The sequence below is a fragment of the Acanthochromis polyacanthus genome, chromosome 18 (genome assembly GCF_021347895.1).
Source record: "Acanthochromis polyacanthus isolate Apoly-LR-REF ecotype Palm Island chromosome 18, KAUST_Apoly_ChrSc, whole genome shotgun sequence".
NCBI lineage: Eukaryota > Metazoa > Chordata > Actinopteri > Pomacentridae > Acanthochromis > Acanthochromis polyacanthus.
Genome location: NC_067130.1, coordinates 12,646,988 through 12,671,259, shown reverse-complemented (window position 1 = coordinate 12,671,259; position 24,272 = coordinate 12,646,988). Strand labels below are relative to the sequence as shown.

The 24,272-nt window shown below is 39.5% G+C and overlaps 2 protein-coding genes and 1 long non-coding RNA gene across 5 annotated transcripts; 2 read left to right on the top strand and 1 right to left on the bottom strand.

Annotated features, from left to right (window-relative positions):
* Positions 1–1,022: 1,022 nt before the first annotated feature.
* LOC127530932 (uncharacterized) lies at positions 1,023–5,773 on the bottom strand. The gene is made up of 5 exons (XR_007937735.1): positions 3,416–5,773; positions 3,104–3,248; positions 2,536–2,949; positions 2,303–2,412; positions 1,023–2,187 (listed from the first exon to the last, which is right to left on the bottom strand). It is a non-coding gene; the product is annotated as an uncharacterized LOC127530932 (long non-coding RNA).
* A 1,110-nt stretch (positions 5,774–6,883) lies between these two features.
* On the top strand, positions 6,884–11,304 carry gng10 (guanine nucleotide binding protein (G protein), gamma 10). 2 transcript variants are annotated; one of them, XM_051938734.1, is made up of 3 exons: positions 6,884–7,068; positions 8,041–8,168; positions 11,219–11,304. In XM_051938734.1, the coding sequence occupies exons 1-2, from the start codon at positions 6,988–6,990 to the stop codon at positions 8,164–8,166; spliced, it is 207 nt and encodes a 68-aa protein (XP_051794694.1). In that variant the 5' UTR covers positions 6,884–6,987; the 3' UTR covers positions 8,167–8,168; positions 11,219–11,304. The 2 variants fall into 2 exon arrangements, with proteins under 2 accessions (XP_051794694.1, XP_022064243.1); XM_022208551.2 differs by lacking the exon at positions 11,219–11,304 and adding an exon at positions 8,267–8,456 and having other exon boundaries at positions 6,887–7,068.
* Positions 11,305–11,308: 4 nt separating this feature from the next.
* btc (betacellulin, epidermal growth factor family member) lies at positions 11,309–20,748 on the top strand. Of its 2 annotated transcripts, XM_022208550.2 has the most exons (5): positions 11,309–11,457; positions 12,044–12,151; positions 16,974–17,082; positions 17,341–17,484; positions 18,662–20,748. In XM_022208550.2, exons 1-5 carry the CDS (start codon positions 11,418–11,420, stop codon positions 18,807–18,809), a joined length of 549 nt encoding a protein of 182 aa, XP_022064242.1. In that variant the 5' UTR covers positions 11,309–11,417; the 3' UTR covers positions 18,810–20,748. The 2 variants fall into 2 exon arrangements, with proteins under 2 accessions (XP_022064242.1, XP_022064241.1); XM_022208549.2 differs by lacking the exon at positions 11,309–11,457 and having other exon boundaries at positions 11,469–12,151.
* The last annotated feature ends 3,524 nt before the right edge of the window (positions 20,749–24,272 follow it).

Genomic DNA, 24,272 nt, shown 5'->3' with positions numbered 1-24,272 from the left:
CAGAGTACACCACCAGCCGGTCAAAATCATAGTTCTCTGACTTTTCAAAGTGTCAAGGGGGGATGCTCTGGAGGTGTGTGGCCGCTCATGGTGCATCCTCCCAGGCCACAGAGTACGCCACCAGCCGGTCAAAATCATAGTTCTCTGACTTTTCAAAGTGTCAAGGGGGGGATGCTCTGGAGGTGTGTGGCGCCCATGGTGCACCCTCCCAGGCCACAGAGTGCGGTGCCACCCGGTCAAAATCATGGTTCTCTGACTTTTCAAAGTATCAAGGGGGGGATGCTCTGGAGGTGTGTGGCCGCCCATGGTGCACCCTCCCAGGCCACAGAGTGCGGCGCCACCCGGTCAAAATCATGGTTCTCTGACTTTTCAAAGTGTCAAGGGGGGATGCTCTGGAGGTGTGTGGCCGCTCAAGGTGCATCCTCCCAGGCCACAGAGTACACCACCAGCCGGTCAAAATCATAGTTCTCTGACTTTTCAAAGTGTCAAGGGGGGGATGCTCTGGAGGTGTGTGGTCGCCCATGGTGCACCTTCCCCGGCCACAGAGTGCGCCGCCACCCGTCAAAATCATGGTTCTCTCACTTTTCAAAGTATCAAGGGGGGGATGCTCTGGAGGTGTGTGGCCGCCCATGGTGCACCCTCCCAGGCCACAGAGTGCGGCGCCACCCGGTCAAAATCATGGTTCTCTCACTTTTCAAAGTATCAAGGGGGGGATGCTCTGGAGGTGTGTGGCCGCCCATGGTGCACCCTCCCAGGCCACAGAGTGCGCCACCACCCGGTCAAAATCATGGTTCTCTGACTTTTCAAAATGTCAAGGGGGGATGCTCTGGAGGTGTGTGGCCGCCCATGGTGCACCCTCCGCGGGCCAGGGAAAATGAAACCTGGCCTGGGGAGGGTGCACAAAGGGCAGCCACACACCTCCAAAGCATGTTATGTAGTGTCTGTGTGTTATCTACCTATGCATCAATACATGCAGAATGTTATGGGTCAAAGTTGTAATGTTCTCAGGATATGACACGGGATTAATTGCAAAAATAAAAGGGGATTTATTAATGTACAAAACATGAAAAGAAATAAACAATGGATGCTGAAATCCGAGGAGCTGGTGCCGTGGCGCTGAGGAAAGAAACCAAGCAGCAGGGAAGGAGTCGCTTTTTAGGGCCATAAATAAATAAAAACACACACACACACACACACACACACACACACACACACACACACACACACACACACACACACACACACACACACACACACACACACACACACCAGAGGGCCCTGTCAGTGGAAAGAGATGCTAGTATTTCTTTTGTTTTCGTAAATTTTTTTAAATACATGAATCCACATCTATGTTAAAAACATGAATCTACATCTCTACATTCTTCCATTGTCTGTGAAACATAACGCAAAAATGACAAGATAAACAACCCCTTATAAAATGGAAAATAAATTAAAACAGGCAACAGAGGTGAAAGGTAACTAAAAGAAAAGGCATTGTTACATCAGTTGTAGTGTGGATCAAGTGGGATCAAGTGGGATCTAGTGTGAAGGACAGCACTGAGGTGGGCTTGTACAACCGGAGCTGCGACGACTGATTTTCTGTAATAGGTCTCTACGACTAGTTACGTACACACTGACATGAGCTTCATTTTGTACTTCTAATGGTTGGTATGACTTCTTTTGTGTGTGTTGTCATGTATGTGATTGTGTGTTACCAGCCTCTTTTTAATATATGTTTATTTTATCTCATGTTAACACTGATTGATATCAGCCATTCAGCTATTTAGCAGCCTGAACGCCATCTACCGTTACTATAGCAACAGAGCCGACAGGCCGAAGATACGATGCAGCGTCATCGACCGCTGGCCGGCACACCCTCTGCTGGTCAAGTGTTTTGTAAAACACGTCAGTAATGAACTGTTGAAGTTTCCAGAAGACAAACGAGACGACGTCGTCATTCTTTTCTCAGCACATTAAACACCTGCATAAGGTGTAAACCTTATACAGGTTTACACAATCACAAGTCCAAAAATCCAAAAAAAAAATTCTGTAAACCACAAATAGCACAGAACTAAGTGACTGATTGATTTCAGCACATTTGGCTGCAAAAGTGGCTGCAGTAGCCTGGGTGCCTCTCCTCTGAATAAAAGGCTCGCACCTCTCCTCTTTTCCCTCTGCCAACATATCCTGTAGAAAAAACAGAACAGAACAGAACAGAAGAATGGCCTCTAAGCGTTAATTTCTTCAGTGAGATTTTCAGTATCTGTAATGACACAAATATAAGATTATACAGTTAGCATACCTCGTGGCATGTCTTTATATTGCTCTCCACATTCTTGGCAGATCGCAATGTGTACATTCTACAGTACTCCTTTCTGTAGTTTGCAGAGAATCTGCTCCATGTGCAAACACCTGTGGAAAGGAAAAAAAAGCTAAAACAAAAAACAAAAACATATACATTCAGCTAGTGAAAAATATGTGACAACAGCAAAAAGTAATTGCATGTATCATTGTATTATTTAATGAAGTACTTACTGTGAAGCCACTTAAAGTGTGCTTGCCTCCTGAAATATTCAGTAGACACAAGGTCTCTGAAAGTGGAGCACACCAGAGCCAGTCTGCAGATTGCGGCATCACCTTCACTGAGGACAACTTCTTGCAATATGTCCACAAGGACACATGTTGGCAACTGTAAAATGTAGATGAGCCGACGATGATGATACAAAATTTGTACATTAAGTTGCAGAAATGTACACACTGAAAATGCAAAATATACTGAATAATGTTTTTCATAACAATTACTTCACTCACTACACAATAATGCCTCTTTCTGCCCTGATGGAGCTGCCTGTGATTGTACTTACTAATTCAGTTATGTCCAGTTATGTGTTTAAAGAAAAAGGAAATTAAAAACATTACCTCCAACAAGAAGCACCTGTCAGCCTCAGCCTTTAAAGGAAAACATGAACATCACATTACATGGACACCATGGACAACATGCATCCATCCATCCATCCATCCATCCATCCATCCGTACAAACCTATATAGTGATAAATAGTCCCACCATCAACATTGTGTGGTTACATTTCTACAAATGGTTACCTCATTGTTGTCCTCTTCCACCTGTTCCATTGGACTTGGCAAAGGCTTGGAAGAGGTTGCCTTCGGCACCCTGAAGATAGGCTGGAGAGGTCCCTGGAGGAGAAGGGATGCTTCTTCTGTCCAGAAGGCAAATCTATGTCCATGCCTTTAAAAAGTAATATCATTGTGAATGCACTCTACTTGTATACTACCGCTCTGTTCAGACCGTCCAGTCACAGGGTTATATATATAGATGACTACAGTAAGCAACGTTCACTTGGAACTGTGACTATGATGCCAGTAGGGCTAGTTTGTCTTTAGTACCAACCATACCCTTCTGTGCAGAATCTCTCCATCAGCTGAATGCACCACCACAGTCGAATTGCTGGCATTTCCCCCTTAAGACAAATACAATATAACCTAAATCAAAAATTGGGCACTGGCATTGGTATTTTGGTGGTACATTCTAAAACAGCTTACCCACTTGGCCATTGAACAAGGCCAGAACAATTTTTCATTTCTTTAGTGTCAACCTAAACACGATTCGGTAGAGATCATCTCCAAAACCATCGGGGCGAAGTGAGTCCAGAAAGAGTATCTGTCTCTCAGCTACCAATATAGCCTGCAATAGACAGCTGTTGTCATCATCCATGAAAACACATTACATCAATCTCGGCTATTTTCTATCAGATAAAAAAAAAAAACAGGGTTAGAAAGACCAAGTGCACTCACACAGAGCAGATAGTGGTCAGTTCTACCCGCCTGCCTGCTCCAAGCTGGAAACAGCAGGATGTCTTTGGACCTAAAGTCATCCTACAGGTATTGGCAGAAATTAGTACACATGCATATACACAGGAGCAAAAACAAAAAAAGAAACAGTGGCATCTCTGCTGGCATCTCCAGGGGCCACTGGAAATGCCGCTGCGGCAGTGGCATCTCGCCCAAACAGTGGCATTAACCGTGGCACCGCGACGGTGCCACAAAAAGTGTCACTGCTCGCTGCCAGTGCCACAAATCGGACCTGCTGTCTCTCGAAATGCGAGTCGCGCTGTGTACGTTGAAGCCGTGTACAGAGAACGGATGGATGGATATTCGTTGTTTGTCGGACAAATGTGTTTATATTACCCGCTGTGGTAATCACATCTGAAAGTGGTTTATACCGGCGGATTCATGAGAATCTAAGCTTTCCATCGGCGTATAGTGTTTGTATAATCGCGTTTGCAGTTTCAGACATTTAGCAAATTGCTTATGCAGATCTCAAAGTGTACCGCGGGCGGGACACTGAAGCGCAACGGGTTTTAAGCTAGTAGTACGAACCTTTAGTAGTGAAACTGGGCGCCATCCTCCTCACTCTACGGCGATCTGCTTCTGTCGGAGGAAGCACTCCGTTAAGGAGAAAAGTTTGTAGCTGCTTGTACACTGTAGCATCCATGTCACTTTCCGTTTTACATCGCTCAGGGCTGAGGCAAAGAATTGCTGTTGAGCTGTCTCTCGCAAATCACTGGCGAGTAGCGGAAGTGACGTACTTTGCGCACATGCGCAGTATAAATCGGGTTTCCGGGACGGATCGGGTAGCGACAGCTTTTACATATGGAACAACAAATACATACTTTACAAAAACAAATCATTATTTTATCCTCATTGGTTTTTTGACAAGAATATCCAACTAGTGGGTCAACTTTTTGACAGAAATGGACACTTATTGAGATATCATGAGTTCAATATGAAATACAACCTTGCTGTACCTCCTAAAGAATACGCAACTGTGTTTGATGCTGTTACTAAAGAAATTTGCGAACTGTTCAAAAATACTGTCACTGATGAAAGAAAGTGTTTATTATCTGTAACTGACACCACTATTGGTAAAGCTTGTCTTACTCCTACTTGTAAAAATAACAGAAAAATACATGCCCTTTTTCAGCAAGATATAATCTCTGCCCAGTTCTATTTTCTATTGGCGGAACTTTGTCTCTGATAATTTATGGAAAAAGGACTGGACAGTACTCCAAAAGTTTTTGATTAATAATAAAATGAAAGATGTTTGCTTTAAGGTTATGCACAGAATTTACCCCACTAATCAATACATGATAAATTATTGTAAAACTATTAATCCTAACTGCTCGCTGTGTAAAGAACACCCAGAAACAATCAGTCATCTTTTTTGGAAGTGCTCAGTCACTCGGTGCTTTTGGAAAGACTGCTTACAATTTATAAGATATAATATTGACTCTACATTTGAGTTAAAATTTGAACATGTAGTCTTTGGTTTCCATGAACGAAATGTGGACGCAAAGAGAAGACTGCCGATTAATTTGATTATTATATTTTGCAAATTTCACAGTCACAAATGTAAGTTTTTATCATCATCTTTATTTTTCCCTGCTGTGACTAAGGAAGTTGAATTGTACTTATCAACTATCTCACAGAGCTTGAATAGAAAAGCTATTATAACATATGAAAGCTGGTTATCACTGAATGTATTTAATATATAATTAATTCTTGCACTGTTTACTTATGGAGCTCCCCCTGGCAACTGTATTTTGTTCAAAAACTGTATTATAATTTTTCAATTAAAAAAAAAAACAGTTACGTTTTTCCTCACTGTGGGCTCATTTTTCACTGCAATATGAAGTCCTGCACCCCTATGGAAACAGCACAACTGGGGCTGGAAGTAGAGAGAACTCAGGAATGTTTTCAGTGCAGTAGAACAAAATTTTCATTCCATATAGAGTTAAAAATATATATAGAGTTAAAAATATATATATATACACATATGATTGACATTCTTCAACAATGTATTTATTTGTCATATATATACATATACAACAACACTTTTCACTCAAGTGACTGTGATCTTCAGGAATATTTAACTCTCATGTTAACCAGTCGCAGAAGAGTAAGGGGTACTGTCTAACCTTCCCACATGGAGGAGACAGCATGACTCTCTGAAAAAGCCTGCTAGACAAAAAGTCCAAAAACAGGCAAATAAGGCGCACAGTCTGAAGGAAGGCCTGCAGACTGGGCTGCTCAGATGGTCGGTATCAGATTCATAACCCATCGGACGACCAGACTCCAGACTGGAGGTGAAGGTGAAGCCCCTCTGGAGGCTGATGATGGAAGAGACAGCAAAAACAAACCAAACAAATGACTATTTAAGCCCAGTTTAGTTTTTCCAGTGCTAATGAATATATAATATATTTTATTAGTCTTTCTGTGTCGCTGTTTACTGGATTTAGTTCACGTCAAACCGACGGTCATCAGAACACGGCTCTGTATAAATTAATTAAATTGATAATATTGTTAATATTGACACAGAAGACATCATGCATTGTAGTGGGAATCCATTTAGCAACATTATAGGTCAGCTTTTCAAAAAAGCTTTGGGATTAAAAATACATTCAAAAGGATAGTGTACTGCATGTGCGGTTAAATTCAAAATGTATCCACTAGTTTAAAGTGAAAGATGCAATCAACAGTGAATCTGCTGCACTTGTGCTATATATTTAATACTTCATGGCGTATTTATTTTTGTGTGTATTTCAGTGTTTGAATGAGTTTCCATGCAAGCTTGCTAATAAAGTGACTAAAACATCACATAAAATTAATACACAATTTTTTTTAGCATATTCATGTTTTTTTATTGGTAAAGGTGAGATTACTTTTTCATTTCACATCTAGAGTACAGATCTAAAACAGGTTTTTGTGTAGTGTCAGTGAAGCACACATGGAGGTCAGTGTGTTTGTACCTCTCCTTGTTTCGTCAGTGAAGTGCTCTGAGGTCATTTGGAAAGAAACCCGGCCGCTCTTCCTTGTCCAGCATTTTCTGCCCATTAGTGGAGTCACTGCTGGTGTCTGAAGACTGAGGAGACTTTTTCTTTTCAAACGGATTGTTCTCTCCTAAAACAATGACGTCTAATTCCAACTTATCCAACATGCGACGGCTGGTGGAACAACTGAAGCTGGAGGCCAGTGTGGAAAGAATAAAGGTAACAGAGAGGCTGGTTTAAAGAATGAGAGGGTTTTTTTTTGTTTGTTTCCTAATTACCTTTTCTTGATTTGTTTAACTTTATGAAATTTACAAAGTATGACCAATTAAAAAGCACCACTGTGCAGTATAATATTTTGCTTTTGATATTTTATATAAAGTACTGCTTGTGCTGACACAGTGTGGTCGTTTCATACAGTCTCATAAATGACGTACTAAAAATTGAACTGCAATTCAACTGATTTCAAATTTCACATTTTCAGCTTCTAAATCATAAAAGAAATTGCTGCTTTTTCTTTAAATAATTATAATACTTAAATTTATTGTTGATAAGCTTGAGACTTGTGACAATTAATTAAACAAAGCATTTTAAAAGTGCCATTTTGGCCTCTAATATTTCTCACTGCAATGTGTTTTTTTGAAGCAAATAAACTTATTAATCAAGAAAATAGTCAACGGATTGGTTGGTTCCAGTCTATGAAAAATAATCTAAAAAACAGGACTCCACCTTAACTGCACAATGCTGCGTACACATCAATACAGCAGTAAAATTACACTAAAAAATATATATAACTGATTAGACTTTTACACTTTTATGTAAGGAGCATTGTAATGGAGTATTTTGTGTTGTGGTATCAGTACTTTTACTTACGTTTAAAAAATCACTTAATAATGACATGCTTTATTTCTTTAATAGCAAAACGTCTTCCATCACCTGCAGTTTGAGCTGTGAACAAATCAATAATAAAGATTTTTAATAAGCCATTAACTTTACTGCTATAAATGTTAAGCTGCACTTTTCTGGAAAGTAAGTTGGAGGGGTCTATGCCCTTCAACAACTAGGTATCAGATGTGGCTTGTTGCAGGTTGTGCAGCATCTGGAATCACAAATGTATCTGTAAATGAATTATTAATGTTTCGAGTAAGAGTACGTACCAGAGAGTTGTACCATGCAGACTTTTTCTGCTCCCAGGTGTCCCAGGCGGCTGCAGAGCTCCAGCAGTATTGTCTGCAGAATGCAGCCAAAGATGCCCTGCTGGTGGGCGTCCCTACAGGCAGCAACCCGTTCAGAGAACCTCGCTCCTGCGCTGTGGTATGAAGGTCAGAGTCCACGAAGCATGCAGCCTTTGCTTGTGAGAAAACACATAATACTGTATCTGAATTTCAAATAAGTCATAAAAGTTTTGCACCTTTTGCAGAGGAAGACAAAGTGGACACAGCTGTGGCATCTCACTCACAGAAGAAAAGAGTTATGTTTGTTTTTCAGCCAATTTATATGATTTTAATTCCATGTTTTTTGTAAGAAAAATACTCCATTGGTGTCTTGATGTACTACTGGCCATGCAAATTTGCTTTTTTTAATAGATTAAAAGGTGTTATGTAAACCTGTTTCATTTTAGTCTTTATTTAAATGGATTTCAGATACTAATGCTGTGTAAGTGTGATGTCTGCTTCACACAGTGGACAGTAGCTGTCCATACAGTGATTATCTGTGAGTCGTACGAAGCGGATGTTTGTAGCTGAGCTCTAAATTACGCCTTGGAATCTCATGGCGTCGGAGCTTCCTGATGTTCAGTCTAAGTTAGGAGCGCAGCCGGAGAGAGGAAACTGAGTCTTCCTGTTCAAAACTGCAAAGACACAGAGCAACATTTCACTCAGCCGTTTAGCCTTTTAAAACCTTTCAAAACGTATTTACAAGCTCAAGGTTGTAAATAAGTTCAAGGTTGGGCTGAATTGAACACAAAACACAAATCACCATGATGTAGAGAGTGAATTACATATATGGTGTGAATCATGTGTATTTGAATGGGCTTAGTCAAGTCAATCAGTACATGTTTATTTAAGATATTTGTCTATTTTGTATAAAGTGAAACTTCTATTAAAGATATATGAAGATGCAGATTGTCCCAGAAACAGAGTAAATCAGCCTAAAAGAAGTCTAGCCAGTCATGAGACACTCTCTATTTTATCACTTCCTTTTCCTCTCAGTGCACTTTTCCTGGACGAGTCTCAATGCTTTCACCGTTTTGATGCCTCCTTCACTAACAGCCTTTGTTCAAATACATGCGCCACTGAGGGGCTCAGACGTTCTTCCTTTTAGATAGCCCTTACTTAGGAATGTAAAAAATGTATGTTATCATGTAATTATCAACATTTAAAAACCGTAACTGTGAAAGCAGAGAGCATAAAAAGCCAGCGCTTTTTAGTTTTGCATGTTTTAAACCCCTAATTACCTGCAAAATGCACAAGGCTTTCCTTAATTAAATCATTTTAAGCATAACTGACTACCACAGTGACAAAGTTTGTTTTCATAAAGACAGTTGTTGTTTCCTGAAAATGGATTATTAATTTGCAATGCACATTTCTAAAAATATTAAAACTTAAAAAAAAATTTGGGAAAATTATTTTAACTGTATTGGTTTGCAATAAATGCATTTTTTTTCTTCAGTGACATCCCCAAAATATTAAGTGTAATGTTAGACTACAGTACTCTAACTGGACCAGAAGTGCTGGTGATTGACTGAACAAAGCCAGACTCACTCTTTACCTCTTGACCAGTTTCTGACTGCAGCATGATATTTCCTGTGCAGACACGAGTGCAGGACTGATTTCCCACATAACTTTCTGCAAAGGAGAGCGTTTCCAAAGTGTCCGCCTATTTCTTTAGTGGTACAAGTGACTAATTAAATGATCCACTACCTGAATTGTTATTTAGTTTTGGTGCTAATATGAAAGTTGACATATGCTAATGAAAATAAAAAACAGATATGTAGAGAAGCTTCCATTGTGAGTAATACACCAATCTTGATAAATCTGTGTGTGTAGCAGACAGAGGTTAATGTTTGTATTTAGCTGTAGCGATAGATACAACCCGACATGGGTCCATTTTGGCTCCAGCTGCTCTCTATATGATGGCTCAAAGTGCTAGTTAAAGGAATTCTTGGTTCTCTGCCCAACAGGACAATTATAGGAAAATCACGAGAGAGGTTGTTTAAGGATAAGTTTAACAATAATAGTAACAGGTATGGGTAAAAGGTGAGCATATTATACAGTCTATGGTAGTTATATAAAACATAGATACAATATACAGTCACAAGACAAGTATTTCTATAATTATTAAGTGAAAGTATCAAATTCTGCCATCTCCTGGCTGAGTTTAGAAAAACGCAAAATATCCAGTCTGGTTGGATTTAGAAACACTTCAGTACAGGTACAAAACAATCACATTACAATGTAGAAATAGTCAATTATAAATCAATGACCTGCAGGAAAAATATTCTTTTGATAAATCTTTGAAAGTACTGGTAAAATGACAATAAGTATCAAAATTAAGATACTCAGTTTAGACCCACATGAATGTCAAACAAATATTTATTGTGCTATAAAGCACCAGTACTGATACATTAATGCGTAAACAGCTCGAATTTAATGTTGTACTTGATCAATATGGAGTTAATCTAATGTATTATTATGCTGTTGGATGCTTTAATTTAAGAAAAAGCTCTGTATTTAATGGGCACATGACATATTTTGGTGGTAAAATCTTAAACTTAAAGTCAAAAATGTAGTTGAGTCACATTTAACTCTGACATCTAGTTCAGTAGTGGCAATAAAATAGTAATAATATGCAAAATAAAGCGCTAGCTGAAGCCACCTTTCACTGTAACCTTTCTTCCACTTCTTTCAAACTTAGCAGGAATCATTTCAGACGTCCAGATGTTGCAACAGTCCATTTTCATTGTCTGGTTTTGTCTGTCCTCCTACATCTATCTGCCTTCTTTTTGGTTAACAAAATCCATAAAGCTCCAAAAGACAATGGAATGGAATGTATGAATAGAGTCTGAAGTCCTTTTGCTGGCGAACAGGTTGTTTAATGTCACTGAATGCTCCACCCATCAGTTCATTCTTAAGAGAAGGAATAAAGGCGTACTTGTTCTTTGAAGAGGAAACAACCTGAGAGGCCTGAATAGACTCGTCTTCTCCTTTAAAGGTGTGGGCGGGGAGCAGGGAGCAGAGTTGGGTTTCAGTGTCACCACCCACTTTTCTGTTCTCACACACTGTAGTTGAGTCCAGTCACAGTCCAGAGAGCCGCTGTGGGCTGTCTGTGTAAATGCCCATGTGTGTGTGTGTGTGTGTGTGTTTGGATCCAGCCTCAAGCCTTCCTGACTGACTATGAACTTAAGCGCCATCAATGAAGAGCAACAACACGACACACCACTGGGGAACTTCTACGCCTTGTCCACACCTTTTTCAAAGGTCATTGACCCCTGAGAAAGGATTGCTTGACTTCTGTTTGTCAAAGAAACTGATTTTTCATATATCGGATGAGTACTTTTGTCAACTGAGGAAATGGCCAAGGTGTACAAACTCTACGTAGCAATAATAGCAGGTAAGAATTACTGCTGTTTAATCCTTTTCCTTGAATAACTTTCTCTTCTCATTTGTCATATACAGAAGACTTGATTTTGTCATTGTGGATTTCGGAAACCTCAAGCAAACACACAAAAGGGATATTTAAATGCAATTCTTCTTTATTTTTGGCCATTGTATGAGTTCATTACGTATTGTTTTGATTATTAATGGGCTTTCAACTTAATGCAGCCAAATACGTTTTGAAGAAAGTGCTTCTCTCACACACCAATTCAGCTTCACTGTTCGTTAATGATTGAATGAAGAGCCCAAACACAAGCAATATATCCTCTGTCATTACTAGTCATTGTCAAAACAGGTGTACCTCACAATGGCATTTGGGAAGTCACAGTGATGTCATCATATCGATCTGTGTAAATCGTCATCTGTAGTGAGCGTTTATTTGCTCTGAAAGTCACCAGGAATGTTATTTCTAGCATATGTCATAGTAAAACTCCCGTCATCTCCTATGCAAACCCTCTGAGTGAAATGTGGTCACACACTGGCTAAAATGTTGTGTAATTTGTTGTGTGTGATCGGTGTTTTGTTTGTGTTTCTGGCTGCAGCTCTGGCCTTATGCAAATACTGCCTGGCAGAGGGTAATGCCACCGACGAGACTGCCAATCGAACTGTGCCCCACTGTCATCGCCATGGCGACAGAGACAATTGCACAGGTAGATATGGAAGGGAAAGGGGGCGGGTCCTTCTTGGTACCATAAAGGTGTTGGTTTGCTTTGACGTCTGGAGGTTTAACGGATGAATGGACGGGGCAGACGTGGAAATGAACATGCAAACAAATCTACAAAAAGACTCACTCATACACTGTAAAAGCATAATGTTTGGGCTGTACAAAAGAGCACTTTTAAGTTATGATAATTTCTAATAAAATTATGTTCAACCAGCAAACTAATTTGAGTGAGGGGAATAAACTTTTTTTCCTGCAATCAAAGGTATTATTTATTATGTTTTAACCATCTGAAATAGTCCATGCATGTTAACAAAGGGGTCATGAAATCTTGAATATAAGATAAAGAAAAATGAAATTATCAAGCCAATTTCATTAAATTATCTCAGTCTAAAGTTGGTATAAATCGACTAAAGCAGAAATTAGAACTTCAATTATGCAAGATATGAGGTTGATGCAATTGCCAACATTAATATGTGAACATCACTCATTAAAATATTGTTATCAACTTAAATGGTTTATCTAAACCAGCGGTTTTAATTTTTTTTTTCATCTTGCAACCGTACGTTTAATTAAGTGGTGGGATTAGGTCCTTTGAAGTGCTGAACGAAAGATGAAAATACAGAAAATGCATGAGATAGTGAGGACACTTATTGTAATTGAGACATAATAGAAGCTGTCAAAAGTAGCAGTTTAACATTAGCATAAGGGCTGACCGAATGTTGACTCGGCCTGTTATCTGATGTGATAAATGACAAAATGAATCAAAAAATGCCCTACTTTTGCTCTGATGCAGCTGCTTCTCTACCTGTGGGCACTCTTCTGTGGTATAGACCTATGTCCCGCCCACAACACCATCTGATTGGTTCAAGTCACATTTAACAGCCTATCAGCACTGAAGGATAAATGCGAAACTGTCTCTTTTTCTGTAAACTTCCTTCAAACATGAATAATCAAAGACTTTTCACCAAAATTTAGTGTTGACATGTGTCTTCTTCTAAATTTTGACATCCATATTTTTATTTTTACCGCTAATCAGTTCTAAATATTGGTTATTGCTCTCATTTTCTGTTGCTAATAATGACCATCGGTCGACGATGAAGTGTTTCTTTGAAAAAATATCAACCCCTGCTTATTGTAACGCTCTTCTTTCTGGTCTGTCTAAAAAAAAGTATTATCCCACTGCAGCATCTTCAGAATTCAGCTGCACGGGTTTTGACGAGGACCAGAAAGAGAGTACACATTACACCAATTTTAAAGTCTCTGCACTGGTTACCTGTCTGCTTCAGAATCGATTTTAAGATTCTTTTAATAGTTTTTAAAGCTCTTAATGGTCTTGGTCCAAATTACTTATCTGATCTGCTTTTGAAATATGTGCCTTTTAGAACCCTCAGGTCTTCAGGCAGCGCTATTCTAACTGTTCCTCATGTTTTAACGAAAACATATGGTGAGGCCTCTTTCTGCCATTACGGTGCACGTTTGTGGAACAGTCTGCCTGAGGACCTGAGGAAAACAGAGAATGTGGACGTTTTTAAAAGCAAACTCAAGACCTACCTTTTTAGCTTGGCTTTTGATTAAACTACATTTATTTGTTTATTATTTTAACCATTTAAAATTCACCCATTTTTGAGATTTGAAGTTTGGTGCTTCCAAACGATCCCGCTGACACTACAGCTGCCCCCTCAGGAAGGTCAACTGGGATTTTGTCCCTTAAAGCAGTTCAACCATCAAAGACATTTCGATGCAAAGACTGCAGTTAATTAGCTGCTGTAATTAGATCAGATACCCAACAGATTTCATTATCCCTGTCTTTACACAGTCAATCAATCAATCAATCTTTATTTATAAAACCCTTTTCATGCCAGGGGGCAGTTCAAAGTGCTTTACATAAAAACAATACAACAATTAAAAGCACTTAATACCGAGATATAAAAACAAACATACACAAACACACACTCACACAAACTCGGGAATTAAGAACACTTGAGGACACTTGAGGAAACGCTATCTCACATAGCGGCCATCTCTCAATTGTCCTTCGACCTTCAAAAAAATCCTGGATCCAGACGGTGATCCGGATCACCTCCAAAATCTAATCGATTGTTTTTGCTCTTCCGGACATCCTGTAAAAATTTGGTGAAAATCCGTCCATGACTTTTTGAGTTATGCTGTTAACAGACACACACACACACAGACGGACAGACAGACAAACAAACTCCGGTGATTACATAACCTCCTGGCGGAGGTAATAATAAGGTATAGATTAAAATGGTAAAAATAGGATATATAAATAAAAGCAATAAAAGCAATAAAAAAATTAAGATAAATAAATAAAAGGATATATAAATAAAAATAGATAGGATATATAAATAAAAGCAATAAGAGCAATAAAAAATTAAGGTAAATAAATACAAGGAATAAAAGACTTCAGACCGGACTGAAACCGACGTAAAAAAGTAAAAACACGATAAATAATGAAATAACACAAGTAGCTAAATCCAGACTAAAAGGTTAAGTTTTGAAAACTAACTAATGTTCGGACATGGGTTTCTTTGCCCTCTGGCAAAAACTCAGATGAGAAGAATGACGGCACTTTCATGTCTGTCTGCTGAACATGAAACCGTACCCTGTTAGCTCGGCTGTGCAGAAAAACTGTATATAAAATGAAACACATTGAACATGCTGAGTTTCTTCCCCATTAGACTGGCTGGATAATTTACTGAGCTGCTGTCAGAGACATCAGGCTGCTGCTGGATGTCTTTAAGGACATGAAAGTGATTCTAGATGGTTGCTGCACGGACAGATTGTAGCAGAAGTTTCTGCAATTAAAACACCCAGAAAGAGAACAAGAGCATTGCCTGAATTTAAGTGGCAACAATTACAAATAAACATAACTGAAAACTGCAGCTTAACGACAATACGCTCAAATGTGTAACCCTAATTAGCCTCGCATAATGCAGCAATGCTGGCCTGAGGTGACGTAAAATTCATTATACGTCAAGCTTAATTAGTTGGAATCGCAGCATCTTAAGCAGAATACTATTAATCAGAAAAAATGCCTAAATATGGCAGAGAAAACGACGTCACTGACTTCTGGCAACAGCCGTCATGATGAATCAATTAAAGGATTTAACAGAATGCCGACACTGGAGACAGATCTAATTAACTCAGGCAGTTATTACCACATATATTTATGTCTGCACAGAAAGAATTCACAGCAAAGCATCTTTTCACACTTTAGCCGTTGCACCGTTTAAACAAACGAGACATAATTAGTGAACTTTATAGGTGCTGAAGACATTTTCCTTCAGGCAGAGCTGGGCCACCTTTCCCTCCTTATCACAGTCTTTATGGCTTCATAGTTCTCACACACGAGAGCCGTATCGATCTTCTCATCTCTGAAAACTCTTAACAAGTCAGCTAACACAGACACACTTCCCAAACTATCTCTTTAAACTTTGTAACTGGAGACTTTTCCCATCAGAACTGAGGTCACGGCGGCAGGCCCAGTCTCAGGTTTCGGCGAACAAGTGAAGCGCTCCCATTGATGTCACCTGAACAGCAGTGTTGTTTTACGAGCTCATTTTCAAAGATAATTTTATAGGGAGTGGGTTGTAAAGATAGTGGCGGTTGTATAAGCTGTACTATGTGAAGCTGGTGGTCAGAAGTTCAACATTATGACCTACTGGCAGCTGCGTGTTTTCATGTGTTTGTGAGTGAAGTACATGAATAGAGATTACTAAGACTTAGACACGGAGAATTTGGAATCCCAAATTTTCATGTGTTACATTTGGTGAATATTTTGAATAACTGAGACACGTGGGGAATAACATCTTGATGAGACTGGGCCTTTCCCATCACTCATCACCAGGCTTCCCCTCCGGATTGGATTGCAAACAGTCTATTTATACATGAGACCATGTTAGAAGGTGAGGGTCAAAAAAGCAAACTGACAGAACATGACACCCAAATAGAAACACACTCATCTGCTCTTTCAGTCAGTCAGATTTCTTTGTTTGTATGACACGAGATGGTTGATGCTACTTTCATGTCTGTAAACTGGAATTAAGACGTCCTCCCACTAAAAAGCCTTATTCAGCAAATACCCACGTGACAAAGTCCTCTGGAGACATACACTGTGAAATAAATCTCTAATTTTATGGGATTTTTTTTACTTTTGTATCATATTTTTTAAATACATAAAAGTATAAATTAAACTACTAAAGTGTTTTCAGTCTGTGAATTTACATGTCATATTAAAAGACACTTAAATGTGTTTGCAAATTTACCACAATCCCACACATATTTATCACTTTCCACATTTTGGTTAACAACATTAAAGAACATTAAAGAAGGAGGCTGCACAGAGTAGTGGTGGCTGCATAACATCTTAAATGCCACAGTTAACCAGTGTTAAACATTAATAATAGTGTTGACTTAACAGACTAGTGCTTCTGATGCTGATTAGGGTAGCGACGTTAAACTGTTTAGTGCACAAATTGCTACTGATCACATCCCAACGAGGGGTTAATTTGGGGACTGTTTCTTGGCCTGGAGCAGAGACGTAGTCATTGGTGAGCCTCAGAGGCCGTTACAGGGGATAAATGCGTCGCTCCATTTCCAGTCCTTATTGTGTTCGTGTGGTGTTGAGCTTCTCACCGACCTTTTGGCACGAAAGCAAATAAGCCCATTTCCCTGTAACTGATTTCACCGTTCCTCACTTCTGTAGTGAGCATGTTAGCAGCTAACAAAGTGCAGCGCGAATCTGAAACTAACTTGCTGTCGTTTTATTTCTCCAACAAACACGACAGATACAGGGCAGTGGAGTGGCCACTTCTCAAAGTGTCCTGAGCACTTGCAGCACTACTGCATCCACGGGGACTGTCGTTACGTGAAGGAGCAGAAGACCCCGTCCTGCAGGTGAGAAAGAGCTGCACAAAAACAACGCTGACTGAGGGAAATACGAGGAGACAATGTCAGGAGCTTTGCAACAAAGATATTACAGTACAGAACAAATGAAAGAAGAGTAGCAGACTTGTTTCATTCTTCATTATGCTCCTGCACTATATGGATTTTCAGTAATGAGTCCTAATGAGTCTGGATGAGCAGAGAAACAGATTTGTACAAGTAAAAATTGCATAAAAGTTTGAAATCTAATTTTCTTTTCCTTTGTCTCAGATGTTGGTCTGGTTACCACGGCTCCAGGTGTGAATATGCAAACCTCGACCCGCTGATAGGCAATCGACAAATCATAATTTACTGCACCATTGCAGTGCTTGTGCTCATCATTCTTCTCATTGTTTTCATCTGCATCTGTTCACAGTAAGCCTTTTGTGTGTGTGTGTCTGTATGTGTGTGTGTGTGGGACAGATGAAATGTGATTTACCAGCATGTACGGTATAAGGAACAGTTTGGTATTTTCAGCCTCGTCTGTGTCTGCCCAGGATCTGGCACAGTTCGGAGTACAAGCAACACTCAGAGCTCAGCTGGCTGCACTCAGTGAGGCTTTGGATTTCCTTCAAGAGTGCTGGTGAAAGGCTTCATGGCCGGTGTGAACAGCTGGATTGATTAAAATAGAAGTGGAGCTGCTCTGTCACAAGTGCACGAACACCTAGAACTAAACTTCTGACCTTTTGGTAGCACTTTGCCAGCTGTTCACCTCAACCACCAGATGTCATTTTTTGCCGTTAGTGGATAGTTGCAGTCGTCAGACAGGAACCGTGGAGAAAGAGAGCAGAGGAATGACATGTAACAAATGCCCAAGGGGTCAAACCGGTGACTCAACTGCTTTTCATTAATGTACCCAAACCTGCCATCCACCCGACCCGCTCTCATTGTCAGGACCCCAAATACTGCTGGCTATTCACAGACACGTACAAGTTGTCCTTTGGGGTTAGTGCCACCAAAATCTATTTTCAATGCAGGTCAATGTATGGGAGATTTTCTTGTTTATAAGGTGGTGGGGGGTGGAAGATGCAAAAATCCCTTGAGCCTTAGGTTCATATCCTGTATCCAACCAAAATGTGTCCCCTTTGTTATGTTTAATTTTGTGACTTAACTTTCACTCACTGCTGGGTTAGGTTTAGGCAAAGATCATGGGCTCAAATACAGGCTTTCACAGCATTAAACACACTTCAAGGCAAACCTCTTGTTACCTGAAGATATTTCAATACATTGTCATTGCTTCTACTCCTGATATTCTAAGGCTTTTGTACGTCTCTCAAGATGACCTAGCACATCAAAAATGATGCTAAAAGGCTTCCATATTGTTCAAATGTGACGCCAAAAGATCCTAACAAAACAGAAGTATGTGATGAGTTGGTAGTGAGATTGTTCTCTCACACCTCATCTGAGGGCAATAAAGCCAAGAAATGTTTTTCCCAAACTGTTCCTTTAAAATGGAAGCGTGACAATTGAACGACTGTGGTTTTCTTACTAGTTTTGCATATTAACGATCTGTTCTTGGCTCCTGTATGAACTGTGGTTGCTTCTCTCTCAGTCGTAGGTGCAGATTGTGTCGGCGGAGAAGAAGACGGAGGGAAGAACCGAGGAATGGCACAGAGAAGCTCAATATGATGGACACCAGTGCGACAAACACAACCTCAACTCCAGACTCAACAGAACCACTGCACACCAACTGTGTGTGACAAGTCTGGGCCAACACATCCACAAGTTTGGGAAGCTTTTATGAGAAGCTGCTGCCTTTTGTCTCAAAGCGATGGCAGTGAACTATCAGATGTCCCTGAGCAGCACTGGGGCCTCAGAAGAAGGACATTTCTGGATAGAGGGTCAGGAGTTTGTACGTCTCCTTTTCACAAACAGCCTTGCCTGAAACGACAAAGAAGATGACTTCCTGAAGTCATGATGAGCACGAAGTTGGAGTTTTTAGCTGCTTGTTTGGTGGCAAGGATGTTTTTTTCTGACACTGAAGGGCAGCAGGCACTTATAGCCTTTCTCTAAGTGCTGCTGACTGCATGGCGCTAAATAAATTGTTGCTATGTTGGAAAAAGCTGTGACACCAGCTGGCAGCTGGTGATAACAGTTGATCAGGCTGACCGGTTACTGGTCTGCGTGGGAGACACTTGGAAACCAAAAAACAAGGAAAAAGACTGTAGGAGGAAAAGACACTCCAGAGAATTCTAGTCACTTAAATAAATGTATAGAAATATGAAATCTTACAAGTAACAGCAGCTTGCTGTTTAGTATCTTTGTGTCATTCTGTGCTATTTCTAATTTGTTTACTGCTAGTTTTGTTTTAGCGTCACTTCAGAAAAGCAGTGTTTCGATATCCGCACCACAAACTCTACAGCCAACATCACTTCCTCCTCAATCCACTAAACTGACTCCATTAACCCTCTGAACCCCAAGTACGTCCTGGGTGTTTTTTGCTCTTGTCTCCTTTTAATCACTGTGGGCTCATTATTTCCTGCAGTATAAAGTCCTGTACCTCAGTGGAAACAGCACAAACATGGCTAAAAGTAGACAGAACTCAAAAAACGTCTTCTGTGCAGTATGATACAGTTGGCACAAATCTCGACAAAAAAGCTTTTTCTTTTCCTTTTATTATTTATTTTAAAAAACAACAATAACAATAATCCAGAACAAACATGCAGCATTTTTCCAAGAGCATACAAGCATTACCAAAACTGGAAAAAAAAAAAAAAAACGAGAAAAAAGGAAAATAACTTTGGCTTTGCATTCTACAGATATTTTAACACTTTCATTTCTGATTTGTTTTCATACCTGTCATCTATCTGTTCTATGTGGAAACACAGCCTGCAGTTCAACCCTGCTTTGATAAAAATGCTTCGAATTTTTATCCTTAGACTATTTTTAGAAACCAACTTAGTTATTGCTTTTCTGTTGTGCCAAGAACAAGTAATTAGTTGGGAGAAAAAGGTTCATTTTTGGCCATTTTATCAACTAAGTAAATTTGATGAAATATCCCAATTTTAGGCTCAGATTTGGTTACGTTACCTGACGAAATGACATGTTAAACATAATTAGTTCAAGGACTGTCAGAACGTTAAAAGTCCACAGATTTTTTTTTATTTCTTTTTGTACAGTATCTGGCTCTGATAATTTAAAAAAAAAAAGCTAATATGCATTTCAAACCTGCCGACAGGTTTTGGGGTTTTGAGGGTTAAACTCACTCAGAATATTGTTACTTGCCAACATTAGCAATGCAAAACAGCGTTAGATATATATATTAAAGGGCAGTTCTGGACTCCTGGGTTGGAGGAGGACAAGGAGAACTTGTGCTGAAGGCTTTTTTGATCTGTATATTTGGAGCCGGGAAGCTTCCAGGCTACAGAGGCAGCCTGTGTGCAGAGACTGAAGTGAAAGTGCTCCACTGTGAGACAGTTTCCAAACTGAGAGCCTTCCACTGGGCTTTTAACGTGTATCTGTGCAAGTATGAACTCTCAATGTAGTCTGAGGAGAATTAGGACAAAGCCAGTGAAGCCTGCTCCTCCTGTTTGTATGTCACATATCAATAAATGTCTAATGGTCTGTGTATGTACTGTGCACTGACATTATTTCAAATATTTAATAAAAATGTTGCTGCTGGAATCTGTTCCAGTCAAACCGACAGTTTTCATTGGCCTCAAATATAGATTTACCCAGTCCACAGATTTTCCAGAATAACCACTACTCTACTATACTTCTGAAACTATCACTTCTACATTCATGATACAGACTGTGCGTAGTATCTAAACAATAATAAGTCATCATTGTGCAGTTTTATTGTGTTGTTGTGTTGCCATGGTGCTGTATCGCCAGCGGGAGTCCAAAGTGTGAGCCAACAAATGCCAGTGTGAGACTGTTAACATAACGCAGTATCGTCCTCTGACATAATGTGATTTAATCCTGCGGGCAAAAAGAGAATTATCTTGTTTGCGACTTTGTCCTTGGTGCCAACTCTGTTAACAATCCAGAAAGTGTCTGTCAGAGTCGTTTATAGCAATACAAGTGTGTGAACTTTTAAAACAATTACATCATCTGAACCACCACAGAAAGAACAGGTGGCACAGACACATTCACAGCATGTAAAGTAAAACTGATGTTTCTGCTTCTTAATGGATTTGAATTTCAGATCAAAACAAACGAGACAAAAGTAGACAGTAGCTGTTATCGCATGCTATTTGCATTTAATTGTATTTAACTTTTGCTATCTTATTTGAAGTAATGTGAGGCTCATATAGGGTATACACTTATTTTCAGGAGCAGTAGTTGTTAAAAAATGCCAAATGAGTACAGCCATGGCCATAAGTTTGGACACAGCATGACTTACTATGTCTGTTTTGATGTCTATGACAGAACATAACTAATATTTTTTGACAGCACCAGTTTAATTAGTCAACAAATCAACAAGGGATATAATATTATCAATAAATTCCAACAATTGGAACAACTTTGTTCCCAAAACATAATATTAGAAGAAAATAACAAAAAAATGCAGTACTTTCACAACCGAATTTGGTAAGAATAACAAAATGACACCAAACTCTTTTGATGTTTTTTTTAAAGTATGAAACTTAATATAGTTCTCAGGAGTCGTGTACTGTATTGTAAGTGACAATTTTGTGGTATTTTCTAAGATTCACAAGCGTCATGGTACTTGTGTCCAAACTTATGGCCATGGCTGTAGATGTCAAAAGGTGGCTTTCCGCTGCAGGAACTCGATGCAAGCACGTCAGAAAAAAGTTTACAGGATTAGACTCATTTAGCTTTTCTGTTTCCATTGCGGTGTAAGATTCCATAGATTCCACTACGATGTCAACTCCCGAGTTTGTCACAACAACAGCAAATAATAGTTATTGAAGCTATTTCCAGCTCTATAAGTTTGTAGAAAACAGAACAATGGAGATGTTCTCACATTGGCCTACGTGGTGAATTTTGTGATATTTCTACTGGGCAAGAACATTGAGATGGCAAAAAGACAGTGCTTGGTTGTGCTTTCTGAGTTTAACTAATCAGCAACAAGACCAGCAAAGGACTTTTCAAGGCCGTTTAGAAGCATCTATGCTTCAGTCGATCCTTTATTCTTACTCAAAAACAGCCCTGAAAGAGGCCCTACAGCAGCGGTTCCTGAAATATGCTTAAAAATTCTAGCCGCCCTAAAACAGTCTACAATTATCTGCAATGGAAAACAGCCGAGAGCACGAAGATGAGGCAATCACACAAATAATTTAACATTTCTGAGAAAAGCCTAGACTTTATTTGCTGAGTTTGATAAGAAGAATGGTAAGAATTATGTCTGTCTGTGGTTGGACAGCTTTGCTTCACACAAACACTGAAAGCAGAACAATGCTGGTGCTGATCATCGGAAAAAAACCCAATAGAAAATAAGAGTAGTTCTCAAAACTGTTCCTCAAAGTTTGAAGCCCGTCTCTGTCTGTTTTGTTTTTTTTGTCTGTAAACAGGTCTTTTGGCAGCTGTTTTGTTTTTCATTGTTGTGTCATTGGAAACTTCTCAACTGCTGTTGTCTCCTTAAAGTTTTGAATCCCTTTTAAAATCTTATCTGGAAAGAGTTTCGTTCACAGTCTGCTTAAATTTAATCAAATGAAAAAGACACTTGGCTGCGATGCATTCTGCAATAAGCTGCCATCAGTTCAATTTACAGAGGCGGAGATCTGACTGACGTGTGCTTGGCTCTCGTTAGAATGAGTTGCTTTGCCCAAAATGTCTGAAAAAGTAAGTTGATTTAAGTCAAGGCAATTACAAAACCAAGTGTGAAGAGAATTGATTAAATGCAGTAAAAAAAAAAAAAAAAACACGGAGGAAGTATTTTCTCAAGCTTTCTATATGGTCTGTAATTAGTCTTTACAACACTGGCAGAATGGTTTTCCTGCTCAGATCACTAAGCTGGAGTTCTTTATGCAGATACATTTATTCTCTGCTCTGTTTGGAAAGAAACTGATAGGATCTTTGACCTAATTTCAGGTGGCCCTTGTGGCCGGCTGTCTTCAAAAGAGTGACAGCTGTGGCATGCAGAGTTTCTATTTGAGGGGTGTGTCTGTCGGACTTGAGGCTGATAAGAAAGACAGATACCAGACAAACTGTTGTCGATGTTTGATTTGCAACAGAGACGCAATAAAATCTCCTTAATAAACCACTCACTAGTGTAATGTGGAAACATCTTAACGTGTCAGTTTACATGTAGTGAAAATGAGACGTCGGATGAAATGACTGTGGGGTGAACTCAGTGTAGCTTTCATTCTCACAGCTAACAGCTCCATCTGTTCTCCTGTGGTATGTGTGAGAGCTGGTGGCTCCAACAGCTGTGCTGCGACGAGCAAACAGTTGGAGGATATCACACAGAGCGCCACATGGATCAGCACTGAAAGTGGACATGGGGAGCTGTTCAGGAAAAGTCAGCAGGTTCTTGAATCCTCACGTTGTCCTGACCTGTCTGTGTAAGGTGTTTGTAGTTTATATAAGCACCACTGGAGGTCAGCAGAACACAACAGCCTTTTAAATTCTCTACACAGATGTCTGGATTTACTCTATGATAGACTCTAGATGCGCTTTTTTGCACTTTTACGCTCGTTTACAAAGCATTACTGGGCAAACTTCCATCACATTTAGGTACATTTCTTTCACCCATCGTGAACTTCTATGACTCTCACTCTGCTATAAGGCTGCACTTACAGGTACCCAGGATTCAGTGGGAGCCTGGCAGAGCAGCATTCACCCATAATGCACCTTGGTCATGGAGCAACCTCCAAAACACTTTAAAGCTCAAAAAATCTGATCAAGAAAAATGTAATCCATGTGTGTAACAGCTTTTCCTGATCTGTTTTTTTTTTTTCCTTCTTTTGTTTTTGTTTGAACCCATTTCAACATTTCTTTTTTTTTAATATTCTATGAACATTTTACGTTCTCTGAAATAGCGTGCAGTCTTGGCCCAGGTCTCCCTCAGAAAAGACATTTTTACTCTCAAGAGACTTCCTAATAAAATAAAAATAAACTAAATTTGTACATTTGAGAAGAAATCAACAAACCCAATCAGCCACAACATGAAGTCCACTGACAATTTAAAGGGGACAAACTGTATCATCTCAGAGTATTGCAATGTTCTACTGGAAAACCTTGAGGAGTGGCAGTCA